Below are 11,890 nucleotides of genomic sequence, written 5' to 3' on the forward strand. Positions count from 1 at the left end.
AAAGGGAGAAGGACTCCCAACCTAACTCCCCTCAGGGTTCTAAGGAGGGAGAAGGATGGAAAAGCAGCCAGCCAGGAGACCGCCCTCAGCATGAAGTGTCCTCAGGTTCTACTGTGGCCCCTGCAAGCTCCTGATAAGCAAAAGGGCCCCTACCCTGATAGCCCCAAGTCTGCTAATCAGGGTCCCCGGACTACCCCGCCCAGGCTCAGACTCTCCTTCAGCCCACACCCTGATCACAGGCCCCTCCACCCAGCTTGGGGCCACAGTCACAAGATCTCTGGCTGGTGGAGATATGTCTCCTCTACCTCCAGGACCCCTGAGTTCTGTCCATGCTCACCCTTGGACTTGGCCCCCAGGGTCTAAGTGGAAACCTAGCCAGCGAGTGGCATGAATTTGGCCCTAGTGCATGAAGGCTTTACTCTGGCAAAGGAGCCTGGACTATCTGTGGGGTCACAGGACAGGAAAGGGGGTCGCATGGAGGCAGGAGTAGATAAGGATAATTCCTCACTGGGTTAGAGCACCTGGGTCTATAAAGGCTTCTCACCCATATTTCTCACTTAATTCTTACAACTTGGTAAGATACGTATTATCACCAAAGCTCAGAACAGTGGCATTTGCCCCCAGTCACACAGCAAGAGAGTGAAACAGGAAAGGAGAGAAGGAAACTGACATTGGATCATGAACGCTGGGCTCTGATCTGGGTGTTTGACATGAGTGCTCACATAATCCTTGTAACCATCACTTGAGGTAGGTTGGACAGCGCCCATTTTACATTTGAGGAGACTGAAGCAGAGAGCACTTGGCCCAGAGGCACAGAGCTGGATGCAATGGAGTCGGGACTGTCACTGCAGGCCTGTTACCTCTGAACCTGGGCTTTCTCTATGGCCCCCAGCTGCTTTCAAGAGTATTTCACGAGTTTTCAGATGTTCAACAACAGGTCTCGGGACTACCCTGGTGGCGCAGTGGTTAGCAGTGGTTAAGAATCCACCTGCCAATGCAGGGGACACGGGTTCAAACCCTGGTCCGGGAAGATCCCACATGCCGCGGAGCAACTAAGCCTTTGTGCCACAACTACTGAGCCTGTGCTCTAGAACCCGTGTGCCTAGAGCCCGGGCTCCGCAACAAGAGAAGCCACTGCAATGAGAAGCCCGCACACTGCAACAAAGAGTAGCCCCCGCTCGCCACAACTAGAGAAAGCCCACGCACAGCAACGAAGACCCAATGCAGCCAAAAATAAATAAATAAATTAATTAATTAAAAAGAAGCACGCAGTGGTTAGCAGTGGTTAAGAATCCACCTGCCAATGCAGGGGACACGGGTTCAAACCCTGGTCCGGGAAGATCCCACATGCCGCGGAGCAACTAAGCCTTTGTGCCACAACTACTGAGCCTGTGCTCTAGAACCCGTGTGCCTAGAGCCCGGGCTCCGCAACAAGAGAAGCCACTGCAATGAGAAGCCCGCACACTGCAACAAAGAGTAGCCCCCGCTCGCCACAACTAGAGAAAGCCCACGCACAGCAACGAAGACCCAATGCAGCCAAAAATAAATAAATAAATAAATTAATTAAAAAGAAGCAACAGGCCTCACCTGTGGCCTTCAGCAAGTCCCTGTGGGAAGCGGGTGAGGTAGGCATTAATTTGTTTAACCCCTTCTGTGGGCCAGCACTAGCACTGTGCTAAGTGCTTTACCAGCAGCTCATCACCTATTAGCTCTCACAGCTCTGCGAAGTGGGGACTGTTATTACTCCTGTTTACAAAGGCGAACAGGGATGGTCCAAGAAAATGACTTGCCTGAGAGAGCCACAGCTTTGTCAGTCTGCCTCCCCAGGTCAAAGCCTCTCCCCTCCCCCACATTACATCAGTCATCTGACGTGAACGCTTGTTTAGTCACTACTCTGCGGTAGAGATACATTGGTGAATAAACCAGGCCCTCGTGATTACTTGCTTAATGTGAATAATCGCACAAATAAACGAGCCCATAACAGGGGGATTTAACTAGCCAGGAAAGTCTTCCCTGCAGAAGAGACACTTAGAGATCTGAAGAGGGAATAAGAGTTAACTAGACAAGGAAGGAGGGAAGATCGTGCCAAACAGAGGCAAGAGCATGTGCCAAGGCTCTGTGACAGCAGGAGGTAAAACACCCCTAAGGAACCAAAAGAAGTTTGGGTCTCTCCCCTCACTCCCCATCCTGGCCTCAGCTGCCCCTGCAGAGGGGGGTGTAACTGCTTCCCAGCATACTCACCAGATGGTCTAGGAGAGGGCAAGGGGAGGGAGCAGAGAAGCAGACGTGTTTCCCAGAATGGGGGTCCAAGGAGCAGAGGCCCTGCTTTGAGGAGTCTCTACTCCAAGTCTCACCTTTCCCAGAGGCAGAGAACCTAATACTGCCGGGCTCTCACTCTGGGGGCCTTGAGCTCTGACGAACAGCCCCTACCCTTTCCTAAGCTGGCTCCCACGTGAGCTTGGGACTCAGCCAGCCGCCCTCAAATGTTCCGGCAGAGGACCCCTCCCCCTACAGGACCTTGCCCTGGCAGAGGTAGGCAAAGGGTCCGGTCTCCTTGGGTTCAGCATAAACATAGACAGGGGCCGGGGGACTGAAATTTAGGTCAGAGCTTGCCCCAAGATCCAGCTGTCAGGACCCTCCCTGCCTTATAGAGATTCAAACTAACATTCCCACCACCAAAAACAACCACCACCACCTCCCCAGGGCTCTCACCAGCAATTAAGCCCTGCAGGATGGCTGGGGTGAGGCTGTTTTTTCTTTAGCCAGGCCCAGGCCCAGCAGGCTTAGCAAGGTCCATAAAAGAGTATGTGACAAAGGGTCTAATGGAGAAGGGCCAGTGACCCTCAGTCCAAGGAGTCTAGCAGGGAAAGGGTTAAGAGGCAGGGCCTTCCAGAACCCGGGAAAGTGCCCCACCCAAGGGGAGGGGCCGGCTGGTGGATTAAAAGGGAGCAGCTTGAGTAGAGAGGCAGGAGGGATAGGGTTTCCCTACTTCCAAAGGCCTTAGTCTGCAGTTCCAGCCCCAGGTAAGTGTTCCTCCTCTGGGTCTGTCTGCTTGTTGGTCTGACCAGAGGAAATCTGCTTCATTATGTGATCTCTGGCTTGTTAAACTCCGGCGCTGGGTCCCTAAGGACATCTCAACAGACCCTAGCTCTGAAGGGCTCTTTGGATCAGTCCCCTTCAGGCTGCCCTTGACCACAGAATCAAGGAGATGCCGGCCAGGGAGTGGGGAGCTCTGTGTGTCCATCCCTGACCTGTCCTGCTGTGCCCCCAGCGCCTGGCTCTCTCTGCCACAGTGCTCTCCAAGCCATGCTCCCTGTGCCTTCTGCAGGGCCCTGGCTGGGATATCATCATATACTGTAAGTTTGTGATGAGACACTACAGTATAGATGATGTACTAGTCCGGGTACTCCCAGCTCTGGAGGCTGATGAGGAGGCCAGGGGTTGCTGCAAGCCCACCGTGCTCACTGCTCAGCCTATCACAGCCTGCCGACCGCCAGGGCACTTGGGGGTGGCGAGGAAACCGTTACCATTACTGAGTTTAGTAATGGTAACGGTTCTCTTGCTGCACCCAGAAAACGTGCCAAGAAGATTGCTCGGGACCCTGGAGCAGCCTACTGAAGGGAGGGAGACTCCAGCTCAGACAACGGGGTAGGGGTGGAGGGAATGGGTACGTTTTCTCTCTCCTGTTCTAAAGAAATAAAGATGAGACCCAGAATGCTGCTTGTCTTCTAACTTTATTAGCATCCGAGATTGGAGAGAGGGGTGGGTGGGAGGGATCAAGGACTTGAGGAGCAGGTGGGAGGCACTATCTCACTCAGGACACATGGATCCTTACACAGCTGCAAGGTGTACGAACCGAGGGGAGAGGGGAAAGATCTCCCTGCTAACAACTCAGGAAGAAGCTCTGGGCCCAATGCCAGGTGGCAGCAGTGCTCCCACACCAAAGGGCCAGCTTCTAAGACCTAAGTAGCTACAGGCCCAGGCAGAGGAACTATGTGGGAACCAGGCTAAGGTAGATTCCTTCCTCCAGAAGGAGGCATGGCCGGGCAGGGGCTGTGCAGACTCGGCCAGCCACCCAGCGGTCAGCCAGCCAGTCACTGTCCAGGCCCAGCTCCAGGCCCTGCAGGCCTCAGGTAGGGGCAGTTCTGGTCAGTGGCTCCTGCCAGCAGCTTGGGTGGGGATGCCTTGGGAAAGATATCAGAGAGTGGTCACTTGAGGAGTTTCACAGACAGGCGGAGCTGAACCTCACAGAGGAAGATGTTCATGAGGTCGCGGCCCACCTCCTGTGCCATCCGGGAGATCAGGTGCCCTTTCGGACCGATCAGGATCCTCTGAGGGTGGGGTAAAAGACACGGACGTGAGCCTGCTCTCAGAGCTCCAAGCAATCAGGGAAGAACCCCTGCCTAACAGAGTAATGGTCCCTCCTCCAGGCCTGGCCCTGCTTACCATGTGAGATTCTTTGGGCACCAGAAGCTTCTGCTCAATCATCAGCTTCCCGTTTGGCCCTTCCTCCCACATTACCGTCTTCTGCACAGGGAGACATCATGACTGGTCAGGCAGGCCCCTACCCACGCCCTCTTTGGGACCCAGCTGTCTGCTCCGGGTGTGTGCCCGATGGAGAGCCCCATGACCCCTAACTGTGCCTGCACCTGCTGCACGTTGTAGGGCACCTCCTGGGGCAGGTACTCCAGGAGCTTCTCTCGGATCATGTTGGCGCAGATCTCCTCAGGCGTCTGGCTGGTGAGGACTCCGCTGTGGAACTCCCAGGGCCCTGGCCGGGCCTGTGCCAGGAGGTATTGCTATGGGCACAGAGGGAGTAGGTAGGCATCTCAGTCCCAAGCAGGACTTTCCTCTCACTCTCACTTCCAGGAGGAGGAACTCTGAGGCTTGTCTTCACATGGTGGAAACCAAGGGCCAGGCTACGGTCAAGGCTAACTGACCTTTAGTGTTTTCACATCCTCCTGGCTTAGGGCTGACAACATGAAGATCTCCTGGAAGTGGGGCCAGCCAGTCCGCTGAGGGTCTCCCACAGACAGTGTGTTTGGGCCCTTAGCTGCTGGGCTGGAGCAATGGTTGCCCGGCTGTGAGCGGACAGCCTGCCTCGTTTTGAGCTTCTTGCCATTGACCACACCTTCAGTGAGGGCTGCTGTAAGCTCCAGGAGAACTGACTTCTGCTTCAGGCAATCAACCTGGGGGTGGGGGACGGGCAGAGGATTGTGGTCAGTGAGACGGGGCCCTTGAAGTAGACCCCTTCCTCAGGTAGGTGGTACTCACCTTGTTCATGACAAGGATGCTGGGGACTTGGGAGAACTGGGTCAAGCACTGGAGCACCTGGGGACTGAGCTGGTTCCGAGTCCACTTGTCCGAGACATCCACAAGAACCACAACTGGAAGTTGGCAGCGTAGAGAGGACAAGGTTATGACCACTCTTTTCCCCCAACCCCCCAAACTTCCAGGGTATGGGATCTGGCCAACCCCCATCCCCCCAAACTATCAGCAATGAGAGGCCATGACCATGTAAATTGGGCTTCAGATTCCCATCCTGAGCCTAACCCAGATCAGCAGATTCCATGCTCTTCCATGGATCTTCCAACAAAGAGAGCTCCAGATGGTGCCTGAGGGACAGACACACATAGATCAGGAAGGGTCTTGGGAGTGATGCCCTCCTGAGGAGGGATGGGGTGTGATAAGGGGGTTTTCCAGCCCCTATGATGGAATCTCCCCACTCTCTCTTCAACACCTTTCCCCCCTACAACTCCGTTTCCCCAGCTATTACCTTTTCTGTTTAGCAGGGCTGATGAGGCCAGGTGTGTCAAGTAGAATCTAAAATCAGGAAAGAGAGATGCCCAGACCCCCGACCCCAGGAGGAAAGATTATGGCTGGGTAGTGAAAGGTCACCCACCCTTGATGTCAGGAGCCTGCCCCCACTTCTTGGCCAAGCTGACTTCAAATTTTTACTCTCCAGCCTTGCTTTAATTCTAGATAGGATCCAGGAGAAAGAGAACAACCGTGAATATTTGGAAGATTAGGAAGCAGTAAAGAGGCAGTGAGTCCTTTCTGACTAGATGCCAAAGGGGGAAGGTAGAGAGAGAACTGCATAGGCCTAAAGGAAGAGGAGCCCCCTTCCCTCAGAGAAGTGAGCCTAAGCATCATTTTCTTCAGGTTTAACAGTAAGGGAGACCCTCTTAGTTTCAACCTCTGTCCTGTTTGCTGGACATCCATTGCAAGTACCCACCACCTGGGTCTCTTCCTCTGTGATGACCCCCAGAGCTTGGCTGCGAGTGGTGTGCACCTTCTGGGAGACAGGGAACACCTGCCAGGAACAAAGAAACCCCAAGTGAGGTCCCAGATCCCTCTAGAACAATCCACGAAGGCACAGTAAGAAGTGAGAATTGAAAGGGTGGGGGGTGTCAAGGATGCAACATACTTTTCGGCCCAGCAGCTGGTTGGAGAGGGTTGACTTTCCTGCATTCGGGGCACCCAGGAGGACCACTCGTAGGACTCGGGGGTTCTCAGGCATGTCGGGGCGATGGACCAAGAGGAGATCCTGCTCATCTGTGTGCGGGAATGGGAGGGGAGTGAGAGGTAGTGCAACTTGGATCCCCTGTCAGGTACTTGGTCCTACCCATCCACAAAGGGAATACGGATACAAGATTAGTGCATCAGGTTGAAGCCGAGACCTGGCTTTGTCCATTACTTTGTTTATATGCCTTTATCAAGTTCTCTAACCTCTCTAAGCTCCTTAGTTTTCTCATATGTAAAGCAGAAATGATACTGATGGTAACTACTTACTGTATAACCTTCTTTTGACAATTGGCAATTATGTAAAACCACTCAGCACAATGCCTGGCACTTAATACTCAATAATCTTGTGGAATCGTATTGTGTAGTTGTGCCCAGTAAATGTAGACACATGTGTGAAAGTATCTCTATACCAGATAAAGCCAGAAATCCCTCCAGCTCTATCTCACCCTACTAAGGGTACAATGAAGGCTCTGCAAGCTCTCTCAGTCTTTCTGTATTTGCTCCTTATGACACTGCATCGTAATTACCAGTTTTCGTGTTCAGCCTTTAGTCTATGCTACTTGAAGAATACAGGGTGCTATTTCCAGGTGTACAGTTGACCCTTGAGCAACATGGGTGTGAAGTGTGCTGGTCCACTTATACGCAGGTTTTGTTTTTTTATTCTTCACTAAATGTGTACTGTGCGATGTGCAGTTGGTTGAATCCTCAGATGGGAATCGTGGATACGGAGGAGCTGCATATACGGAGGGCCCACAATAAATTATATGAGGATTTTCAACTGCGTGGGTTCTGCACCCCTAACACCTCTGCCCCGAGTTGTTCAAGGGCCAACTGTAACTCAGTGTCTTGACAAGTAGATGGGTCAAGTTTGCTCCTCATGTGAGGAAAGAGAGCCACAACTCTTCCATGCCTGTGGCCCTTCAATCTCCTGCTCTTTGTGAACGTCTGTGGTTGTGACCAGATCGGTTCCCTCTGGCTCGAAAACTCTTAGAACCTAGTATCTCTTTCCTATGAGATCCTTCACTGCTCGCTTCTATCTCTCGGGGCCTCAAGATCGTTTTCTGTAATACAGAGCCAAAGACGGTATCTCCAGAGACTGAGGGGTTTCCCCGACACGGGACTTTCAGTGCTAAAACCGTGACAGTCCCAGACAAATCTATCTGGGCCCTTTACCTCTGTGCACGGACACGGCGGGGACGCGAAAATTCAACGAGCAGTCTGGCTGAGAGAGTCCGAGGAAGCAGTCCAGGGCTGAGTTCTGGCCATTAGGGCGAGAAGCCGAGGCCAGGCGGGGACCAGAGAAGGCCGGGCCCGAGACACAGGAGACACACCTCTGCTGACTGCCCAAGAGCGAGGGGAGCCGGATCACCCATTCCCTCGCAGCGTCGAGAGCCGGCGGCCAAACCCCTAACACGGTTCGAAGGAGCGCAACCCCTCCCCGGCCGGGGGTAGCCATCGCAACCGCAAGGCACTCCGGGAACTCCCAGGAACGCACCTATGATTGGACAGTGCTGCGGAGAGGCGAGCGAGCGGGAGAGAGCTAGATCGGCCCGAACAGAGCGGAGGAACATGGGACATTGGAGGTGGGCTGGAGTTGGAACCGCTCTGGAGACCGCCCGAGGCTAAGGAACGGGGAAAAAGTGTATTTAGAGTTTGTGTGAGCTTGAAGATCGTTTTGGATTCCCATACGCATCGTGTTTTCTTCTTCTCCTGCCAAAGTTTTGTAGAAGGTCCTTCTAGCCCTGCCTCATGAAAGACTACATCTCCCACGAGGCAAAGCGGCAAAATCGTTCTCTTAGCGCCTGACCTCACTAAGCGGGAGAAACTCGCGCAACGAAGGAGGGATGGTGCGGGGCGTGGGACCGTGTACTGCTCCCCCTGAGGGTCTTTTTAGTGCTTTCCAGCCTCAGGCTTGCAGGATCCCCTCCCAGTGCCCCTCTGGCTTGGCCTAGCGTCGGCAGCGGCCTCCGGCAGTCTGTACCTTTACTTTATGGGAGCCTCCTGTAAGGAGGGGTCGGTGTTCCCGATGAGCAGCAGACCCGGATTTCCCTCCTGTAAGACTCGGCTACTATCTCCTCTCTGAGGCCGTTCCTTTCTGGAGAAAAACCAGAGGGTCTGCAAAGGGAGAAGAAGCGGCTTAGTCACCTGGGATCTCCCGGACTGCCTTAGCGGCCTGAGGAACTTGATATACCTTGGCCGATCTGTGGCCTTAAGCCCTCTCTTCATCCTTTGAAGCCTCAGTCAGACTTTTGGAATTGAGGGATAAATGTCGCGGGTTTGGAGGTGCTGAGGATACAACAATGAACAAAGCGGACAGAAATCTCCAGCACGGGACTTGTATCCTGGGGGGCCGTGTGTGTGTGTGTGTGTGTGTGTGTGTGTGTGTGTGTATGAGAGAGAGAGAGATACCTAAGTGACCTGTGACCTGACAGGAATAGTTTCAGTAGGATGGTCTGAGTGAAAGCCTAAATGGAATAGGTTTAAGAGAGAATGAGGGGGGGCTTCCCTGGTGGCGCAGTGGTTGAGAATCCGCCTGCCAATGCAGGAGAGAGAATGAGGGGAAAGGAATTGAGGGCGGCCAGAATATATATACAACTCTTCCCAGAGGAGCAGAGCAAAAGAGAATGGTAACATGAGAGGGGTGGAGTTAAGAGAGGATTTCCTTTTTCTTTTTTTTAAGATGGGAGGTTTTTGTTTGCTCAAGGTAGTGACCTAGTAGAGAGGAAGAAATGGATGATGTAGGACAGAGAGGGGAGAATTGTTGGAGGATGGTAAGAACCAACTGGCCAGGCTGCTGTTGTCGGAGTGGATGCTCAGTGTCCAGAGAAGCTCTTAGTGACATGAGTTGACAGAGCCTTGGGTAGCCAGATGCACTGATGGTTTGCAAATGGTGTCAGGTTCTAGCTTTCAGGCTGCCTGCTCTGTTAGTAGAAGAAACAACCTTTTTGGAACATGATATTCTGGATGTTCTTTGGGCATATGGGTGTCCAAAGAAAAAGATGCTACTAAATATGAGACAGCCGACAATCAGAAAAATACAAATCTTCCTTCATCCACAGTTAGGTGAAATACCATTTCAACTGCAATTTAGGTGAAGGGAAATTTCAGGTTAAACAGTAGTTGAAGAGCTTAATTGCATAAATGCAAATATCACCCAAGGAACACATATTAAATACTACAGTGTTGGTAACAGATAACAGTGAAAGAATCCCAGGGATGACACAAAAACTTAGGGGAAATGAGTCAAAGTGTCTTGTTAATTCTCTTCTTTCCCAGAGATTTTCTCTCAAAGGATATTGTGGGGGGAATTTTGTATTTTGTGAGGTTAGGAGAGACTAATCAAATGAATCAGACTGCCTGGGTTCATATCTCAGCTTGCCACTTATTAGCTGTGTGAGTTTGGACAAGTTATTTAAACTCTCCACGTGTCGGTTTCCTCATCTGTAAAATGCAGATGATAATAAACATTTAATATATGTTCATTTGAATCTAGGGTTTAGAACAATGTAGGCTCTTAATAAATGTTCCTATCTTAAGGCTGTTTTACCCCCTCAGAAACCTTGTTCCATGAATTATCCTTTCTTTTCTTTTTTTAAAAAATAAATTTATTTATTTAATTATTTTTTGGCTGCCTCGGGTCTTTGTTGCTGCGTGCGGGCTTTCTCTAGTTGTGGTGAATGGGGGCCACTCTTCATTGCGGTGCGTGGGCTTCTCATTGCAGTGGTTTCTCCTGTTGCGGAGCACGGGCTCTAGGTGTGCGGGCTTCAGTAGTTGTGGCACGTGGGCTCAGGAGTTGTGGCTCAGGGGCTCAGGAGTTGTGGCTCGCGGATTATAGAGCACAGGCTCAGTAGTTGTGGTGCACAGGCTTAGTTACTCCGCGGCATGTGGGATCTTCCTGGACCAGGGCTCAAACACATGTCCCCTGCATTGGCAGGCAGATTCTTAACCACTGCTCTACCAGGGAAGCCCCTATCCTTTCTTTTCTGTATAGACAATTTCTCTCTGTACTATATTCCTCCTATCAGTATATATTTTTTAAACATCTTTATTGGCATATAACTGCTTTACAGTGTTGTGTTAGTTTCTGCTGTATAACAAAGTGAATCAGCTATATGCATACATGTATCCCCATATCCCCTCCCTCTTGCATCTCCCTCCCACCCTCCCTATCCCACCCCTCTAGGTGGTCACAAAGCACGGAGCTGATCCCCCTGTGCCATGCTATATCAATTTACATTCCCACCAACAGTGCAAGAGGGTACCCTTTTCTCCACACCCTCTCCAGCATTTATCATTTGTAGATTGTTCTGATGATGGCCCTTCTGACCAGTGTGGGGTGATACCTCATTGTAGTTTTTGACTTGCATTTCTCTAATGATTAATGATGTTGAGCATCCTTTCATGTGTTTGTTGGCAATCTGTATATCTCTGGAGAAATGTCTATTTAGGTCTTCTGCCCATTTTTGAATTGTGTTTTTTGTTTTTTTGGTATTGAGCTGCATGAGCTGCTTGTATATTTTGGAGATTAATCCTTTGTCAGTTGCTTCATTTGCAAATATTTTCTTCCATTCTGAGGGTTGTCTTTTCATCTTTTTTATGGTTTCCTTTGCTATGCAAAAGCTTTTAAGTTTCATTAGGTCCCATTTGTTTATTTTTGTTTTTATTTCCATTTCTCTAGGAGGTGGGCCAAATAGGATCTTGCTGTGATATATGTCATAGAGTGTTCTGCTTATGTTTTCTTCTAAGAGTTTTATCGTGTCTGGCCTTACATTTAGGTCTTTAATCCATTATGAGTTTATTTTTTGTGTGTATGTTTGTTAGGAAGTGTTCTAATTTCATTCTTTTACATGTAGCTGTCCAGTTTTCTCAGCACCACTTATTGAAGAAGTTGTCTTTTCTCCATTGTATACTCTTGCCTCCTTTATCAAAGATAAGGTGACCATATGTGCGTGGGTTTATCTCTGGGCTTTCTATCCTGTTCCATTGATCTATATTTCTATTTTTGTGCCAGTACCATACTGTCTTGATTACTGTAGCTTTGTAGTATAGTCTGAAGTCAGGGAGCCTGACTCCTCCACCTCCGTTTTTCTTTCTCAAGATTGTTTTGGCTATTTGGGGTCTTTTGTGTTTCCATACAAATTGCGAAATTTTTTGTTCTAGTTCTGTGAAAATTGCCATTGGTAGTTTGATAGGGATTCATTGAATCTGTAGATTGCTTTGGGTAGTATTTTCACAATATTGATTCTTCCAATTCAAGAACATGGTATATCTCTCCATCTGTTGGTATCATCTTTAATTTCTTTCATCAGTGTCTTACAGTTTTCTGCATACAGGTCTTTTGTCTCCTTAGGTAGGTTTATTCCTA

The 11,890-nt window shown here is 50.5% G+C and overlaps 1 protein-coding gene across 2 annotated transcripts; it reads right to left on the reverse strand.

Annotated features, from left to right (window-relative positions):
- Positions 1-3,721: 3,721 nt before the first annotated feature.
- On the reverse strand, positions 3,722-7,994 carry ERAL1 (Era like 12S mitochondrial rRNA chaperone 1). 2 transcript variants are annotated; one of them, XM_024128029.3, is made up of 11 exons: positions 7,699-7,991; positions 6,428-6,555; positions 6,236-6,313; positions 5,777-5,823; positions 5,554-5,615; positions 5,275-5,387; positions 4,941-5,189; positions 4,650-4,799; positions 4,447-4,527; positions 4,281-4,331; positions 3,722-4,184 (listed from the first exon to the last, which is right to left on the reverse strand). In XM_024128029.3, the coding sequence occupies exons 1-11, from the start codon at positions 7,979-7,981 to the stop codon at positions 4,095-4,097; spliced, it is 1,332 nt and encodes a 443-aa protein (XP_023983797.1). In that variant the 5' UTR covers positions 7,982-7,991; the 3' UTR covers positions 3,722-4,094. The 2 variants fall into 2 exon arrangements, with proteins under 2 accessions (XP_023983797.1, XP_007121787.1); XM_007121725.1 differs by having other exon boundaries at positions 3,722-4,331; positions 7,699-7,994.
- Between the last annotated feature and the right edge of the window lie 3,896 nt (positions 7,995-11,890).

Source organism: Physeter macrocephalus, chromosome 14, assembly GCF_002837175.3.
Source record: "Physeter macrocephalus isolate SW-GA chromosome 14, ASM283717v5, whole genome shotgun sequence".
Taxonomy (NCBI): domain Eukaryota; kingdom Metazoa; phylum Chordata; class Mammalia; order Artiodactyla; family Physeteridae; genus Physeter; species Physeter macrocephalus.

What these genes read in the sequence shown, in the direction of transcription:
- ERAL1 (XM_024128029.3), bottom strand. Translation starts at nt 7,981, where the DNA reads ATGGCTACCCCCGGCCGGGGAGGGGTTGCGCTCCTTCGAACCGTGTTA. An exon ending in CAGAGGAAGAGACCCAGGTG is followed by an intron (nt 5,824 to 6,235) that starts GTGGGTACTTGC and finishes TCCTGATTTTAG; the next exon opens with ATTCTACTTGACACACCTGG. An exon ending in CATGGAATCTGCTGATCTGG is followed by an intron (nt 5,388 to 5,553) that starts GTTAGGCTCAGG and finishes GCCAACTTCCAG; the next exon opens with TTGTGGTTCTTGTGGATGTC.